Source organism: Hippopotamus amphibius, chromosome 2 (genome assembly GCF_030028045.1).
Source record: "Hippopotamus amphibius kiboko isolate mHipAmp2 chromosome 2, mHipAmp2.hap2, whole genome shotgun sequence".
NCBI lineage: Eukaryota > Metazoa > Chordata > Mammalia > Artiodactyla > Hippopotamidae > Hippopotamus > Hippopotamus amphibius.
This window is the reverse complement of record NC_080187.1, coordinates 176371869-176389761: the sequence shown is the minus strand read 5'-3', so window position 1 is coordinate 176389761 and position 17893 is coordinate 176371869. Positions and strand designations below refer to the sequence as shown.

Sequence of the window (17893 nt, the reverse complement as noted above, 5' to 3'; positions counted from 1 at the left end):
CTAAAAATTACTCCTTGAATCCTTATGCTGACTTATCTGTCTCTTTATGGCATTCTTAATCTCTTTATTTTTCAGTGTGTAAATGGTTGGGTTCAAGAGAGGTGTGATTACTGTGTAAAACACAGCAAGAAACTTGTCCACCCAAGTGATACTAGGTGGCCACAGATAGATGAAAATGCAAGGTCCAAAGAACAGCACCACCACTGTGATGTGGGAAGTACAGGTAGAGAGTGCCTTTGATGCCCCATCCTTGGAGCGAAGGCGAACAGTTAGCAGGATGTAGGTGTAAGAGATCAGCAAGAGAATGAAGCAAGTGGTAGCTAAGACTGCACTGTCAGCATTTATCAACATTCTCAGAATTTGAGTGTCTACGCAGGCTAATTTGATCACCAGAGGGATATCACAGAAAAAGCTGTCCACTATTCTGGATCCACAGAAGGGAAGATCCAAAATCATAGCTAGTTGACTCATGGCATGCACAAAGCCAATCATCCATGATATCAAAACTAGCCAGATGCACTTCTGTCTGTCCATGATGCTGGAGTAATGGAGTGGCTTGCAGATGGCCACATAACGGTCATAGGCCATTGACACAAGCAGTACCATCTCACCCCCTGCAAATAAACGCACAAAAAGAATCTGGCTCATGCATCCCCCAAAGGAGATGGTTTTATTTTCCTTTAGGAAGTCTGTGGTCAATTTTGGGGTGGTTACTGAGGAAAGGCAGAAGTCAACAAATGAGAGATTGGCTAAGAGGAAGTACATTGGGGAATGGAGATGAGAGTCAGTGATGATTAAGAGCACAACAAAAAGATTGCCTAGGATAGTCATCAGGTAGAGTGTAGAAAATGGCAGTAAGAGGAAGTTCTGGATCTCTGTTGAATTGCAAAGTCCACGAAGAAGAAACTCGGACACCACAGACTGGTTTGCTTCCTCCATTTAGTACAATTCTGATGCGATGAGAAGAGATGATCTGAGAGTTTCTAGAATGGAAAGAAGCGCTTAATATTCAGGTGCTAGAGAACAGATAAACACTTCTCGTGTACGAAGTTTAAATCTTAGCAATGTACTAAATTCCAAAATGAAAATAACATTTTCTTGAATTTATGGTAGGCACACTTTCTTAGTTCATGGGAACTTATTAAACATAGAAGGACAGGTTATGAATTACCCATCAGAGGTATAGTTCTTATAGTTATGCAAAATGAATATTTTGAGAAAAATGTCAGTCGTAAAGTATTCCATAAACAGTTTCTCCAAGACTTAAGTCTACTTTTCCTGCAGGGAACATGCATAGACCTAACATATATTTGGAAGTTCTTCATTTTTCAGGCTCTATCCAGGGCAATAATCTAATGCTCTATTTCTCACAGAAAAGTTGCTTCTAAGAAACAAATCTATTGGTAAGGTGATACGTATGAGCAGACCAAATGGAACCAAAGTCTTTTACAAACTGTGAGAAAAAACTGTTTATCAAATGAAATGAGAAAAGATGTTCATGTTCCAAAAGAGACCCCGATGCTGATTGCACGTTTTTAGTGCTATTTCCATATGTTTCGAATTACCCCATGCGTGGATATAGTCATAAAATTATGTATTTGTGAGCCTGAGTAACTCCACTTATTAACATATATTGACTGGTCCTTGGCCCTTACTTGTAACAGATTTCTTTTTTGAGAGTAGCTGAAATGATAAAGTAATGTAAGCTACCTTTACTCCTGACTTCCTTAGAAGAGAATATATAAATGTTAACTTCATATGTACTTAAACTGTTCACTTATACTATATAAATTAACCTCTATCAAAATATATATACTTTCTATGTGGTGTAAGCCAAACAGCAAGGTCTTTTTCCTCCCTTGCTTTATTTCTAATCTTGCCTCTTTAGCCTCTGCTCATGTCTCTGATTCTTTATTATCCTATTTTTAAAACAATATAGTTTAGATTATGAAGTTGATTAACCAGCCCATATTAAGTAAGAAGTCTATGTTAAGCACTTAAAAATATTTATTTGACGGATATTCCTTCCATAGGACTCAAAGCATTTTGCATTTCCAACTGCATTGTACAAATTGCCTTTTTCTTACATCCCTTGTCAACACAATGTGTTGCCATTATGATGATGAGAAATGGTACTGGAATATAATTTTAATTATTTTTATTGCAAGATTAATGATTTTTTCAATTGTTAATGATATTTGCCTTTTTTCTTTGAATATTCTGCTCCCTTTTGTTGTACTTTTTTCACATTGTGCTTTGCTCTTCATTCTTTTCAATTTTTTTCTCAGCAAATATGACTATTTTTGTCAAATGAAAATCAACATGTGTCTTATGTCCTTGTGACTATTGTCTCACTACTGAATTCTAACTTTTTTATCTTTAAATTTTGGTAAGAACACAACATGAGATCTAATCAACTATATATATGCACACATTATCTGTTTTAGTAATCATATTTCATGCCATTTTGCAGAAGAGAAACTTGATTTTGCCAAGCTTTAAGTTCAAAAGTACTAGAACAGTAAAATACACTGAGTCTTGTCTGACTCCAAAGCTTCCAGGATAGCTTCCTTAGTAATGGGAAGCTAAAAATGGCTTTTGGTAGGAATCTTGATTTTGAGAAGACTAAGGAATTTAAAAAGATTTCTGAAATAAGATATTTGTTCTGTAAAGAGGCAACTGAGATGCAAACATATGTAAACAGCCAATAGCAATAGGAAAAGAGGTACAGGTTTATATTAAAATCAGTACACTCATTGTTTGTCTTTAAATTGTATGGTGCTTTGTCCTATTAATAGTTGACTGAGGCTTTTCTCCATTTACTTACTTTGATCAATGATAGAACTGATCAATGATAGAGTTAGTGTGTGATCTTAGAATCCCACTCCTGGGTGTGTATCTGGAGAAAACTCTAATTCATAAAGATACATGCACCCTAATGTTCATAGCTGCACTATTTACAATAGCCAACTCAAGGAAGCACCCCAAGTGTCCATTGACAGAGGAATGGATAAAGAAGATGTGGTATATATACCCAGTGGAATACTATTACTCAGCTATAAAAAAGAATGAAATAATGCCATTTGCAGCAACCTGAATGGATCTAGAGATTATCATATTAAGTGAAGTGAGTCAACAGAGAAAGCAAATACCATATGATGTCACTTATATTTGGAATCTAAAAAAATGGGGATATAAATGAACTTATTTATGAAACAGAAGCAGACTCACACATAAAAAACAAATTTATGGTTACTAAACGATGGGGTGGTGAAAGGAAATAAATTAGGAGTTGGGGATTAACATATACTTACCAATATTTAAACAATAAGGACCTACTGTATAGCACAGGAAATTATATTCAATATCTTATAATAACCTATAATGAAAAAGAAAATAAACAAACTGAATCACTTTGCTGTACACCTGAAGCTAACACAACATTGCAACTTAAGTATATTTCTATGAAAAAATGAAATTTGAGTTATTTTTGAAATAACTGTTGAGGTCACTACAAGCATTCAGCACAAGTGTTGTTATAAACAGTGGTGGAAATGGGTTGGATAAGTCACGAGGGGAAAAGAGCTGGTCCACTTTACAAGGGAGAGGTCACCTTTCTTCCCAACGTCACCCCACCTCTCAGATGAAGAGGTTTTAAACAGAAAGATGGTTTCTTGGCCAGTGGCTAAGAGGAAGGAGGTGTCCCCAAAAGACCAGTTTTCCTTCCTAAACAGTGTCTAAACAGGATTCTGAGCTTCCTCTTTTATCTACTGTCTCAGTTAGAAATAGTGGGTATTAAAATTGAAGGAAAGAAATACAAAAACAGCATGACAATTTGCCAAGGTGACTTTGGTCCAATTTAGCTTTGCTTCAACCCACAGTCATTGTACTGCTATCTTAAAATTTCCATTTCTTAAGGGTTAAGGAAGGTCAGCAGAAGAACAAGCGGTATCAGTATAAAAACTAATATTTTATAATAAAAGAAGTATTTTTGGGGGAAGGGTAATTGATTGTTTTCTCTTTCTCAGTGTCCTAGAATTGTGTCAGCAAAGCACAGAATCCAACTAGGACATTAAAGCAGTTATAAAAGCTAGAGAAATAATTAAGGCTATTCATATTTGGCACTTCAATATAATATTATTTTAAAATATATAAAAAATATATATAAATTACAAGTTTCAAAATGTGTAAAAAGCCTGAAAAATTACAGAATAAAGTCCCTTTGTCCATGAATATGACAATTCCTTCCCCCAGAATTTTGCATGTGATCTTCCTAAATGTTTATTGAAAATTTCTATTCCTTCTATATCCTTGAGAAAAGTATTTTAAATTTCTTCTGTGTCACACTGTATGTATTTTGCAATATCATTTTGGATCTATCAATACGATTTGATAATGTATCTATATTAGTATATAGATCAGCCTCTTTTCTTTAAACTATGTAATATTCAAAATATGAATAAACCACACTTTAACCCCTTAAAAATGGTAAAGCAAATAAAATCCAAAAGGAATTTGAAAATATCCTAGTTTTAGGATATTTGTGAGAACTGATCTCACCCAAAGTCCTTTCTGAGAACTTCTTAGATGGTAGAAAGGCTGTGTTGGTGAACACATGCACGTACCGGGAGGGTGATGCACCCCAACTCCACAGGCACAGAAGCTGCTGCATTCAGGATAAGCTCAGTCGTTGCCTACATATCTCTTCATCTGGATATTCACCTAGATCCTTCATTCTATTTTCAAATAAACTAGTAAGCGTAAGTAAATATTTCCCTAAGTTCTGTGAGCTACTCTAACAAACTAATCGAAACTGAGGAGGAGATCCTGGGAACCTCTGGTTTGTAGCCAAATCGGACAGAAGTTGTGTATAATCTGGGGACCTATTACCTGAGATTGACATCTGAAGTAGGTAGAAAAAGTCTAGTGGGACTGAACCCTTAACCTGTGAGATCTAACTCCAGCTTCAAGTACATAGTGTTCGAATTGAGTTAAATCGTAGGACACCCAGAATTTAGTTTAATTGTGGCAGGTAATTGCTTGGTATGGGAAAAAACCTCCCACATTTGGTGATCAGAAGTATCAGAGGTGGAGTGTTTTATGTGAATAAAACAGAGGACACTCATAGGGAAGAAACACACAGGAAGTAGACTGAACTGAGTTTTCCCTTTCCAGTGTTATACGATTTTTCTAAACCAGTTACTAAATATAGTCTCATTTTCCTTAGTCATGGAGTGGTGTAAGGTGGGCATGTAGCTGAGAATTATTCAGTGAGATGTAAACCAAAGTCATTTTTTGAGATCTGTCTTTCCCAAACAGAAGGACAAATGTTCATGTGCAGATGGATATTCCTGATCCTTTCTCCCTGCATTTGATGCTAATGTTATGCCAAATGTGAAGCCTTATAAAGCTTGTATACAAAGAATAATAGTGAAAAGTTAGAAAGAACCTAGGATCCAATATGCATGTTGAATCACTTAACTTAAGCCCATAATGGTCTCCCTTCTTGTGCCTTGTGGTATCTGCATGGTCACTTCTGTATCTGTAGCTTTATCTCTGGTCTTCAGAGAGATCTCTCCAAAGCTGTATATGATGTAAGTCTCATCTCCATCCTCAAGTTAACATGTCAAAACTGAACTCATAATATTATAATCCACCCCAATGCCTTAATAAACATCATGACCATTCCTCCAGATGCCCAAAATAGACCCCGTGCAGCACTCTTGTCCATACTTCCCTTTCCATCTCTACTTGTACAGTTTCTACTCTCAAATATTTCTTGATTTACTTCCCATCTCTTTATTTCTTTTTTATCTGTTTAATTTTATTTTTTAATTATTTTTAAGCTTTTTATTGTAGTATAATTGCTTTACACTGTTAGTTTTTTGCTGTACAACAAAGTGAATCAGCTGTATTTATACATATATCCCCATATCCCCTCCCTCCCGTGACTCCTTCCCATCCTCCCTACCACACCCCTCTAATTCATAATGAATCATTTAGTTGATCTCCCTGTGTTATGCAGCTGCTTCCCAGTAGCTATCCATTTTACACTTGGTAGTGTATATACGTCAATGTTGCTTTCTAACTTCATCCTAGCTTCCCATTCGCCCCTCACCCTGTGTCCTCAAGTCTGTTCTCTCATTATTCTTGCCCTGTCGCTGGGTTCATCAGTACCATTTTTTTAGAATCCATATATATGAGTTAGCATACGATATTTGTTTTTCTCTTTTGGGCTTACTTCACTCTGTATGACAGACTTTATGTCCATCCACCTCACTACAAATAACTCAATTTCATTGCTTTATATGGCTGAGTAGTATTCCATTGTGTATATGTGCCACATCTTCTTTATCCATTCTTTTCTTGATGGGTATTTAGGTTGCTTCCATGTCCTATTGTAAACAGTGCTGTAATGAACATTGTAGTATCTGTTTCTTTTTGGATTATGGTTTTCTCAGGGTATTTGCCCAGTAGTGGAATTGCTGAGTCATATGGTTGTTCTATTTTTAGTTTTTTAAGGAACCTCCATACTGTTTTCCATAGTGGCTGTACCAATTTACATTCCCACCAAAATGGGCGGAAGACCAAAATAGACATTTCTCCAAAGAGGACGTGCAGATGGCTAACATACACATGAAAAGATGTTCAGCATCACTAATCATTAGAGAAATGCAAGTCAAAGCATCTCTGAGATATCACCTTACACCAGTCAGAATGGTTATCCTCAAAAAATCTGAAAACAATAAATGCTGGAGATGATGTGGAGAAAATGGAACCTCCTCTTTATCTCTATTGTCATTATGTTTTGCTTCTAGCCTACATATTTTCCCATGTTGACAATTTAAAAGACTACTGGTTGATTTACTTGCTCCATTCTTCCCCAGTTCCAACTCATTCCATAGTCTGATTATGAGAGTTCCAAGGGCTGACTTGGCTGGGGGAGTGGTGGAAAAACTGGAAAAATGTGACTTACCCTCACTCATTCTTTTTTTTTCTTAAGCTCTTTATTGTAATATAATTGCTTTACACACTTGTACCAGTTTTTGAGGCACACCAAAGTGAATCAACTGTATTTATACATATATCCCCATATCCCCTCCCTCCTGCGACTGCCCCCCCCCCCGCCCCGTCCTGGCCCTCTAAGGCATCACCCATCATTGAGTTGATCTCCCTTTGTTATGCAGCGACTTCCCACTAGGTATCTGTTTTACAGTTGGTAGTGTAAATATGTCTATGCTATTCTCTCACTTTGTCCCAGCTTCCCCTCCCCCCCCCCGCCGCTGCCCCCAACACAGTGTGCTCCAGTCCATTCTCTGAATCTGCATCCTTATTCTTGCCCTGTCACTGGGTCCATCCGTACCATTTTTTTTTTTTTTTAGATTCTATATATATGAGTTAGCGTACATTATTTGCTTTTCTCTTTCTGGCTTACTTCACTCTGTATGACAGACTCTAGGTCTATCCACCTCATTACATATAGCTTCATTTCCTTCCTTTTTATGGCTGAGTAATATTCCATTGTATATATGTGCCACATCTTCTTTATCCATTCACCTGTTGATGGGCATTTAGGTCGCTTCCATGTCCTGGCTATTGTAAATAGCGCTGCAGTAAACATTATGGTACATATTTCTTTTGGGATTATGGTTTTCTCTGGGTATATGCCCAGTAGTGGGATTACTGCATCATATGAGTTCCATTTTTAGTTTTTTAAGGAATCTTCAAACTGTTTTCCATAGTGGCTTTACCAAGTTACATTCCCACTAACATTGCAGGAGAGTTCCCTTTTCTCCACACCCTCTCCAGCATTTATTGTTTTTAGATTTTTGGATGATGGGCATTCTGATTGGTGTGAGGTGATATCTCATTGTGGCTTTGACTTGCATTTCTCTAATGATTAGTGACATTGAGCATCTTTTCATCTGTTTGTTGGCCATCTGTATGTCTTCTTTGGAGAAATGTCTATTTAGGTCTTCCGTCCATTTGTGATTGGGTTATTTGCTTTTTTTGTATTAAGCTGCATGAGCTGCTTGTATATTTTGGAGATGAATCCTTTGTGCGTTGCTGCATTGGCAAGTATTTTCTCCCATTCTGTGGGTTGTCTTCTTGTTTATGGTTTCTTTCACTGTGCAAAAGCTTTTAAGTTTCATTAGCTCATATTTGTTTATTCTTGATTTTATTTCCATGATTCTAGGAGGTGGGTCCAAAAGGATGTTGCTTTGATGGATGTCATAGAGTGTTCTGCCTATGTTTTCCTCTAGGAGTTTTATCGTGTCTGGCCTTACATGGAGGTCTTTAATCCATTTGGAGTTTCTTTTTGTGTATGGTGTTAGGAAGTGTTCTAATTTCATTCTTATACATGTAGCTGTCCAATTTTCCCAGCACCACTTATTGAAGAGGCTGTCTTTTCTCCATTGTATATTCTTGCCTCCTTTGTCAAAGATAAGGTGCCCATATGTGTTTCGGTTTACCTCTGGGCTCTCTTTTCTGTTACATTGACTTTCCATTCTATTATTGTGCCAGTACCATACTGTCTTGATCACTGTGGCCTTGTAGTATAGTTTGAAGTCAGGAAGCCTAACTCCACCAACTCCATCTTTCCTTCTCAAGATTTCTTTGTCTATTTGGGGTCTTTTGTGTTTCCATACAAATCATAAGATTTCTTGTTCTAGTTCTGTGAAAAATGCCATTGGTAATTTGATAGGGATATCATTGAATTTGTAAATTGCTATAGGTAGTATAGGCATTTTCACAATATTGATTCTTCCAATCCAAGAACATGGTATGTCTCCCCATCTGTTTGTATCATCTTTGATTTCTTTCATTAGTGTCTTAAAGTTTTCTGCATACAGGTCTTTTGCCTCTTTAGGCGGGTGTATTCCTAGGTATTTTATTCTTTTTGTTGCAGTGGTAAATGGGAGAGTTTCTTTAATTTCTCTTTTTCCTTTTTCATTGTTAGTATATGGGAATGTAAGGGTTCTGTGCATTGATTTTGTATCCTGTTACTTTACTATATTCATCGATTAGTGCTAACAGTCTTCTGGTAGAATCTTTCAGATTTTCTATGTATAATATCATGTCTTCTGCAAAGAGTGACAATTTTACTTCTTCTTTTCCAATTTGGATTCCTTTTATTTCATTTTCTTCTCTGATTGCTATGGCTAAAACTTCCAAAACTATATTGAATAAGAATGGTGAGAGTGGACACCCTTGTATTGTTCCTGTTCTTAGAGGGAATTCTTTCAGTTTTTCACCATTCAGGATGATGTTGGCTTTTGGTTTCTTGTATATGGCTCTTATTATGTTGAGGTAATTTCCTTCTATGCCCATTTTCTGGAGAGCTTTTATCATAAATGGATGTTGAATTTTGTTAAAGGCTTTTTCTGCATCTATTGAAATGATCATATGGTTTTTATCCTTCAATTCGTTGATATGATGTATCACATTGATTGATGTGCATATTTTGAAAAATCCTGGCATTCCAAGGGGAAATCCTGCTTAATCATGGTGTATGATCTTTTTAATGTGCTGTTGGATTCTGTTAGCTGGGATTTTTGCATCTATATTCATCAGTGATATTGTCCTGTAAAGTTCTTTTTTTGTGACATCTTTGCCTGGTTTTGGTATCAGGATGATGGTGGCCTTGTAGAATGAGTTTGGGAGTGTTCCTCCTTCTGCTATATTTTGGAAGAGTTTGAGAAGGATAGGTGTTAACTCTTCTCGAAATATTTGATAGAATTTGCCTGTGAAGTCATCTGGCCCTGGGCTTTTGTTTGTTGGGAGGTTTTTAATCACTGCCTCAGTTTCCATACTTGTGATTGGTCTGTTCATAGTTTCTATTTCTTCCTGGGAGTCTTGGAGCATTGTATTTTTCTAAGAATTTATCCATTTCTTCTAGGTTATTCAATTATTGGCATATAGTTGCTTGCAGTTGTCTCTCATGATCTTTTGTATTTCTGTGGTGTCCGTTGTTACTTCTCCTTCTTCATTTCTAATTCTGTTAATTTGTGTCTTCTCCCTTTTTTTCCTGCTGCATCTGGCTAATGGTTTATCAATTTTGTTTATCTTCTCAAAGAACCAGCTTTTAGTTTCACTGATCTTTGCTATTGTTTACTTCCTTTCTTTTTCACTTATTTCTGCTCTGATCTTTATGATTTCTTTCCTTCTGCTCACTTTGGTGTTGTTTTGTTCTTCTTTCTCTAATTGTTTTAGGTGTAAGGTTAGGTTGTTTATTCAAGATTTTTCTTGTTTCTTGAGGTAAAATTGTATTGCTATAAACCTGCCTCTTATAACTGCCTTGCTGCATCACATAGGTTTTAGGTCATCGTGTTTTCATTGTCATTTGTTTCTAGGTATATTTTGATTTCCTCTTTGATATCTTCAGTGATTTCTTGGTTGTTTAATAGCATACTGTTTAGCCTCCATGTGTTTGTATTTTTTACAGTTTTTTTCAGGTAATTTATATCTTGTCTCGTGGCATTTTGGTCAGTGAAGATGCTTGATATGATTTCAATTTTCTTGAATTTGCTGAGGTTTGATTTGTGACTCAAGATGTGATCTATCCTGGAAAATGTTCCATGTGCACTTGAGAAGAAAGTGTATTCTGTCGTTTTTGGATGGAATGTCCTATAAATATCAATGAAGTCAAGATGGTCTAATGTGTCATTTAAAGCTTGTGTGTCTTTATTTATTTTCTGTTTGGATGATCTGTCCATTGATGTAAGTGGGATGTTAATGTCTCCTACTGTTATTGTGTTACTGTTAATTTCCCATTTTATGGCTGTTAGCATTTGCCTTATATATTGAGGTGCTCCTATGTTGGGGGCATAGATATTTACAATTGTTATATGTTCTTTTTGGTTGGCTCCCTTGATCATTTTGTAGTGTCCTTCCTTTTCTCTTGCAATAGTCTTTTTTTGTTTGTTTGTTTGTTTTGTTTTGTTTTTGTTTGTTTTTTTCAACTTTTTATTTGTTTATTTTTTACAATAAACTGCATATATTTAGAGTGTACAATTTGGTATCCCAGTCTCCCAATTCTCTTGTAATAGTCTTATTTTAAAGTCTAATTTGTCTGATATTAGTATTGCTACTCCAGCTTTCTTTTGACTTCCATTTACATGGAATAACTTTTTCCATCCCTTTAATTTCAACCTATATGTGTCCCTTGGTCTGAAGTGGATTTCTTGTAGGCAACATATAGAAGGGTCTTGTTTTTGTATCCATTCAGCCAGTGTGTGTCTTTTGGTTAGAGCATTTAATCCATTTACATTTAAGGTGATTTATTGACATGTATGTTTCGATTACCATTTTCTTAATTGTTTTGGTTTGTTTTTGTAGGTCTTTTCTTTCTCTTACATTTCCTACTTAGAAAACTTCCTTGAGCAATTGTTGTAAGGCTGATTGGGTGGTGTTGAATTCTCTTCACTTTTGCTTGTCTGTAAAGCTTTTGATTTCTCTGTCGAATGTGAATGAGATTCTTGCTGTGTAGAGTATTCTTCGCTGCAGGTTCTTTTCTTTCAGGACTTTCAGTACATCCTGCCAGTCTCTTCTGGCCTGCAGAGTTCGTGCAGAAAGACCAGCTGTTATCCATATGGGTTTTCCCTTATATGTTATTTGTTGCTTTTCTCTTGCTGCTTTTAATATTTTTTCTTTGTGTTTAATTTTCATTAGTTTGATTAATATGTGCCTCAGTGCACTTCTCCTTGGGTTTATCCTGTAAGGGACTCTCTGTGCTTCTTGGACTTGGTTAATTATTTCCTTTCCCATGTTGGGGAAGTTTTCCACTATAACCTCTTCAAATATTTTCTCAGACCCTTTCTTTTTTCTTCTTTTTCTGGGATGCCTCTGATTCAAATGTTGGTGTGCTTAATGTTGTCACCAAGGTCTCTGAGACTGTCTTCCATTCTTTTTATTCTTTTTTCTATTTTCTGCTCTGTGGCAGTTATTTCCCCCATTCTATCTTCCAACTCACTTATTCATTTTTCTGCCTCCGACATTCTGCTGTTTAACCATCTAAAGTATTTTTAATTTCGGTTTTTTTGTTGTCCATTACTGTTTGTTTGCTCTTTAGTTCTTCTGAGTCCTTATTAACTGTTTCTTGTATTTTCTCTATTTTGTTGTTGAGTTTTTGAATCATCTTTACTCTCATTACTCTGAATTGTTTTTCAGGCATTTTTCCTACTTCCTCTTCATTTATTTGGTCTTGTGGGTTTTTTTCTTGGTCCTTTACCTGAATGGTGTTTCTTTATTTTCTCATTTTGTCTAATTTATAAGATTTGCTGTCTCCTTTCCCTATGCTGCCTAGTAGTAATTCCTTTTGTTTCTGCCCTCTGCTCCCTGTGGTGGGGTTTATCCAGTGTCTTGAGTAGGCTTCCTGGTGGGGGGGTCTGATGTCTGCTTTCCAGTGTGTGGCTCTGTGTCTTTTCTCTCTGATGAGCATGGCCATGTCAGGTGGTGTGTTTTAGGGTATCTGTGAGGTTAATATGGCTTTAGGTAGTATGTGTACTGATGGGTGGGTTTGTGTTCCTGTCTTGTTTGTAGTTTGGTGTGAGGTGTCCAGCACTGGCAGTTGCAGACAGTCAGACGAAGCTGGGTCTTAGATTCTGATGTAGGGCTCCATGAGAGTTCTCTGCATTTAATCTTCGCTGTGTCTGAGGACTCCGTAGTAGTCTAGCATCCTGAATTCTGTGCTCCCTCCCCAGAACCTCCTACTTGGCTTCTGATGGAGTAATCCAGACTTCAGAGGTTGCTTGTACCAGCAATATAGGTGTTTAAAGAAGACTGTCCAAGCCCCAGACTAATGGCAGAATGTTGAGTCAAAGAAATACTAAATGAAGGAAACACATACATGTACAAGACACAGAAATACTGAATCCAATAGAACATAAGGCACTAGAAAGACCTGACAGAAGAACCCCAGTATGTCATCAGACAATCAAAGAAAAAACCAATAGAAATGCAAAACCAGAAAAAAAAACCAAACCAAACAAACAAACAAAAAACCACACACGTACAAACACAAATCCAGGGACATTTTGAAAGCTAGAATCAAATGTAATAAAGAGCAAGAAGACCACCAGACAGTCTGAAAATCTCAGAGTGAAATCAGACAATTATAGTTAGAACTAAGATAAAGGCAAAACCTAATGATAAAAACCAAAGCAGCATGTCATCTGGAGAATAAAACAGGGAAACAGAGAAGACTGATCATATTGCTTATAAGTATATAAATATAAAAGAAACTAAAAAAGGATAGAAAACAGGGCAACAGAAGAGCATAGTGTGACTGGAAATGTGAAAAGAAAAAGAAAAGAGAGAAAAAAATAGAAATGTATAAAAGATAGAGAAGGAAAGTAGGTAGGAGAGAGAAAGTTAGCACTACAAAAAACTTAGCTAGAAATAGAAATTTATAAAAAGTCTAAAAATAAAGATAGAAGAAAAAGTAGAATAAAAGAATAAAAAAAATATGTTGCAATGCATGTAGATCCTTTAGGACTAAGGTCATAATTAATTAAAAAAAAACCAAACCACACACACAAACACATATTCAGGGAAATTTTGAAAGCTAGGATCAAATATAATAAAGAGCAAGAGTACAATCAGATAGACTGAAGATTCCCAAAACAAAATCAGACAATTATAATCAGAGCTAAGATAACGACCAAACCTAATATTAAAAACCAAAGCAGTGTGTCATCTGCAGAATAAAGCAAGGAAACAGAGCAGACTGATAATATTGATTATAAGTATATTAAGATCAAAGAAACTAAAAAAGGATAGAAGACAGGGCAACAGAAGAGCGTAGTGTGACTGGAAATGTTAAAAGAAAAAAAATAGAAATATATGAAAAATAGAGAAGAAAAGTAGGTAGGAGAGATACAGTCAGCACTACAAAAAACTTAGCTAGAAACAGAAATATATAAAAAAGCTAAAAATAAAAATAGAATGAAAAATAGAATAAAAATATGTTATAAAACATGTATATCCCTTAGGACTAAGATCATAATTAATTAAAAAAGAAAAAAGCTAGAACTGACCCCAGAATGGACCAGATCAATAGAATTAATACTAATATTTCTGTTTCCTTGGGGTCTCAGCTGTAAGTTTCCTTCTACCCACCTTCGGATTTTGTATTACTCTGCAACCAACAGAGCTTCCTTTATTGTTCATCTGTATGCGCCGTGTGTGGGGAGAGAGAGGGTACAATAGTGACTCCTTCCTCTGGGAGTGAGTGAGCAGTGGCACCCTGCCTGTGTTGCAGCCACTCGGGCAGTGCCTGTTGCAGAGGGACACCAGTGGCTCAGGCCAAGAGAGTGACTAAAACTGCGGCTCCTCCCCTCTGTGTATGACTCCACTGTGGTGCCTTGCCTGGGTCATGGTGGCTCAGTCGGCCATGGAGGTGTCTGTAGCAGAGGGACGCTGGCGGCTCAGGTGTAAACAGAATGTCTCCAGAGCTGGGCCACTCTGTGGACTTTTGGCTCTCGGCTGCAGGCACTCTAGGCCAGCCCCACCCAGGGGCCTTTGTTATCCTTGAGTGCATTAGCCAGGCCCAGAGGGGTCCTTCCTTTGTCCATTGCAGGCGCCTAGAGAGAGGCTATACCTGGGGCTCCTCCCCGCTGCTTGTGAGTCAGCAGTATTGAGCTGCTGCCATGGCTGCCCAGCTTTCCATGATAGGCATTCTCCAGCTGTGGATTTCTTCCCTCTTGTCCTCTCAGTCCGTCCCTGCACCGCCAACAATGTTTCTCACCCTAAACCAGTTCTCCGGTTCCCATGTGCCAGCTCCCAGACCCCTGTTCAGCTGTGAACCGACATCTCAGTCTGGACATGCTGAGCCGTGGTGCGGACCCTCTGTGTGTTTCTCACTCTTTCCCGTCTGCCACAGCTCAGCCGTGTCACCCTCTTTGTACTGTGACAAATGCCTCCCTTCTGACCCAGGGATATTCCCCACTGGAGAAGGGGTTTCCCTGCCATATAAGGGATGTTTCCCTGAATTCGGCAATCTCCCCTCTATTTCAGATCCCCCTGCCCCAGGGTGTGGGACCCATCCCTTTCCTTTCTTCTCCTCTTTCTCTCTCTCTTTTTTTTCTCTCTGTCCTACCCAGTTATGTCGGGATCTTTGCAGTCCTTTCTGGTGTCTGAGGTCTTCTGCTGGTGTTCAGCTGGTTCTCTGTGGGAATTATTGCATCGTTTGATGTATTCCTGATGCATCTGTGGAGAGGGATGCATTCCACGTCCTTCTACTTCACTGCCATCTTTCTTCTCCCCCTCACTCATTCTTTAAGACTAATTCTTATGACTTTAGGGTGGGGGTTACCTGGGACATCACAAGATCACTGAGTAACAAAATTCTTTGACTATCATGAATGTTTCTATGGAAAAAATCAATCCTAAAAATCAACCCTAATAATCAACCCTAAGGTGGGGACTGTAACTAACTCTGCTCTGAGGTATATAACATGCTCATGTAAGACCCCTTCTCGGCTCTCTACACCCCCTTCTGGTGTCTATGCCAGAAGCTATTGTACTCTCTCTCTCCTTAATAAACTGTTACTCTGTGACTTAAACCTGAGCAACAGCTTGTTATTGATTCTGAGGAGAAATTCTTCTCCTTTGGAGATCGCAAATCCACTCCCTAGACGGATTCTACAGCATCAATTCCAGCTGTGTGTATCAAAAGTCAAATATGATCACATGGTTTTCTACTTAAATTTTTAATTAGTCTATCAAGAGACTATTCCTGAAATCCCACAGAAGATCACATAATTCTTTGAGAAGAAATGAACAATCTTTGGATTCAGAGAAATTTACAACACATTTTAGATAATGAATATACCAGAAAGTTACTGAATAAGTTTCAAAATTGATTCCTAATAAAAACTCTTGGTAAAATAGGAAATATAAATAAATAAATATAAAAATAAATAAATGAATAAATAAATAAAATTATTGAAGTACAGCTGACATAGAATATTATGTTAGTTTCGGCTGTACAACATAGTTATCTGACAATCAAATACATTGTGAAATAATCACTGCATTAAGTCCAATTACTGACCATCACCATACGAAGTTGTTACAATATTATTGACTATATTCCCTATGTTTACATTGCATCTCATGACTTTTTCATTTCACAGCGGGAAGTCTGAACCTCTAATCCCCTTCACTTATTTCATTCATCCCCCCAACACCAACCTTATCTAGCAACCACCAGGGGATTTGTTCTCTGTTTTAAGAGTCTGTTCCTGTTTTGTTTTGTTTGTTTTGTTTTTTGGCTTCCACATATAAGTAAAATCATACTGTATTTGTCTTTCTTTGTCAGATTTATTTCACTTAGCATAATACCTTCAAGTTGTCACAATGGCAAGATTTCTTTCTTTTCTATGGCAGGGTTGTATTCTATTGTCGTGAGATATATCTATCTATATATCTATAGATAGATATATAGATAGATTTATCTTTATCTTTTTTACCCGTTTATCAATGGACACTTAAATTGCGTCCATAAATAGGCTTATTGTAAATAGTCAGTGAACATAAGGGTGCATATGTGTTTTCACATTAATGTTTGTAATATTTTCAGATAAATACCTAGAAGTAAATTTCTAGGTCAAATGATAGTTATATTTTTTAATTTTGGGGAGAAGCTCCATACTGTTTTCCACAGTGGCTGCACCAATTTACACCCTACTAACAGTGCACAAAGTTTCCCTTTACTCTAAATCCTCACTGGCACTTGTTATTTGTTGTCTTTCTGATAATAGCCATTTTGACAGGCATGAAGTGATATGTCATTGTGGTTCTGGTTTGCATTTTCCTGATGATTAATGATGTTGAACATATTTTCATATGTCCCTTGGCCATCTGTATGTCTTCACTGAAAAAATGTCTATTCAGATCTTCTGACATTTTTTAATCCAATCCTTTGCATTTTTTTGGTTTTTTTTTGGGGGGGTTATTATTGTGTTTTTATGAGTTCTTTATATAGTTTGGATTGTAAGTCCTTTTCAGATATATGATTTACAAATGTTTTCATCCATTCAGTAGGTTGTTTAAAACACTATTAAGTCTATATTCATCTTTACTCTCCAATAATTCCTTACTCATCAAACTTGCCATCTATTGAGGAAAACAAATGAAACAGGCAATATGATGTGTCAAGCTATTATACTTAAGCAGAATGCCATAGAGTGAGGAGACTATAGAAATATATGTATCAATAACTGTAAACAAAAATATTGCCTGTGAAGAATAATAATTTATTTCTATCTTTTTGTACATTTTATTTAGTTCTCTTCTCTTATTTAACTGGTCAAGGCTTCCAATAAAATGCCAAACATTAGTGTTGAGAGCAAGCATGTTTTGTCATTCCCAATTCTAGGGACATTGGGGAAGGGGTTTCTAGTATTTCATCATTAACTGTAAATTATGCTGGAGATATTTTGTATTAATCACTTATTAAAGTGAGTTTTAATTCTAAACCTACAACTAGGAGTTTTATTATTTAAGTGTATTTCATTTAATGAAATGGTCTTTCTATATCTATTGAGATAATTGTATGATTTTTCCTTTCTTAACGTGGTGATTGATTTCCAATTGTTAAATCAACCTTGTATTTCAGGTGTAAAATTAATTTGTTTTCATATAATATTGTTTTTATATATTATTCCACTATATTTGCTATCATTTTGCTTTGATTTTGTGTCAATGTTAAGGGGAATGCATGTCAAGTAGTTTATGAATTTATTCGCTAGAGTCAAGTTGAAAAATGTCACTGAGCTATATAATTAACAGATTAAAAGTTGAAGATGTTTCATGACCAAAATGAACTCCTTTTGTAAATGAACCTATATATGCATTGTTAGGTTTGAGTCTTCATTTGTTATATCTG

The 17893-nt window shown here is 36.5% G+C and overlaps 1 protein-coding gene across 1 annotated transcript; it reads right to left on the bottom strand.

Moving 5' to 3' along the window:
* Positions 1 to 939, bottom strand: LOC130846777 (olfactory receptor 4K15-like). The gene has a single exon (XM_057725216.1). The coding sequence runs from the start codon at positions 937 to 939 to the stop codon at positions 1 to 3; it is 939 nt and encodes a 312-aa protein (XP_057581199.1).
* Between the last annotated feature and the right edge of the window lie 16954 nt (positions 940 to 17893).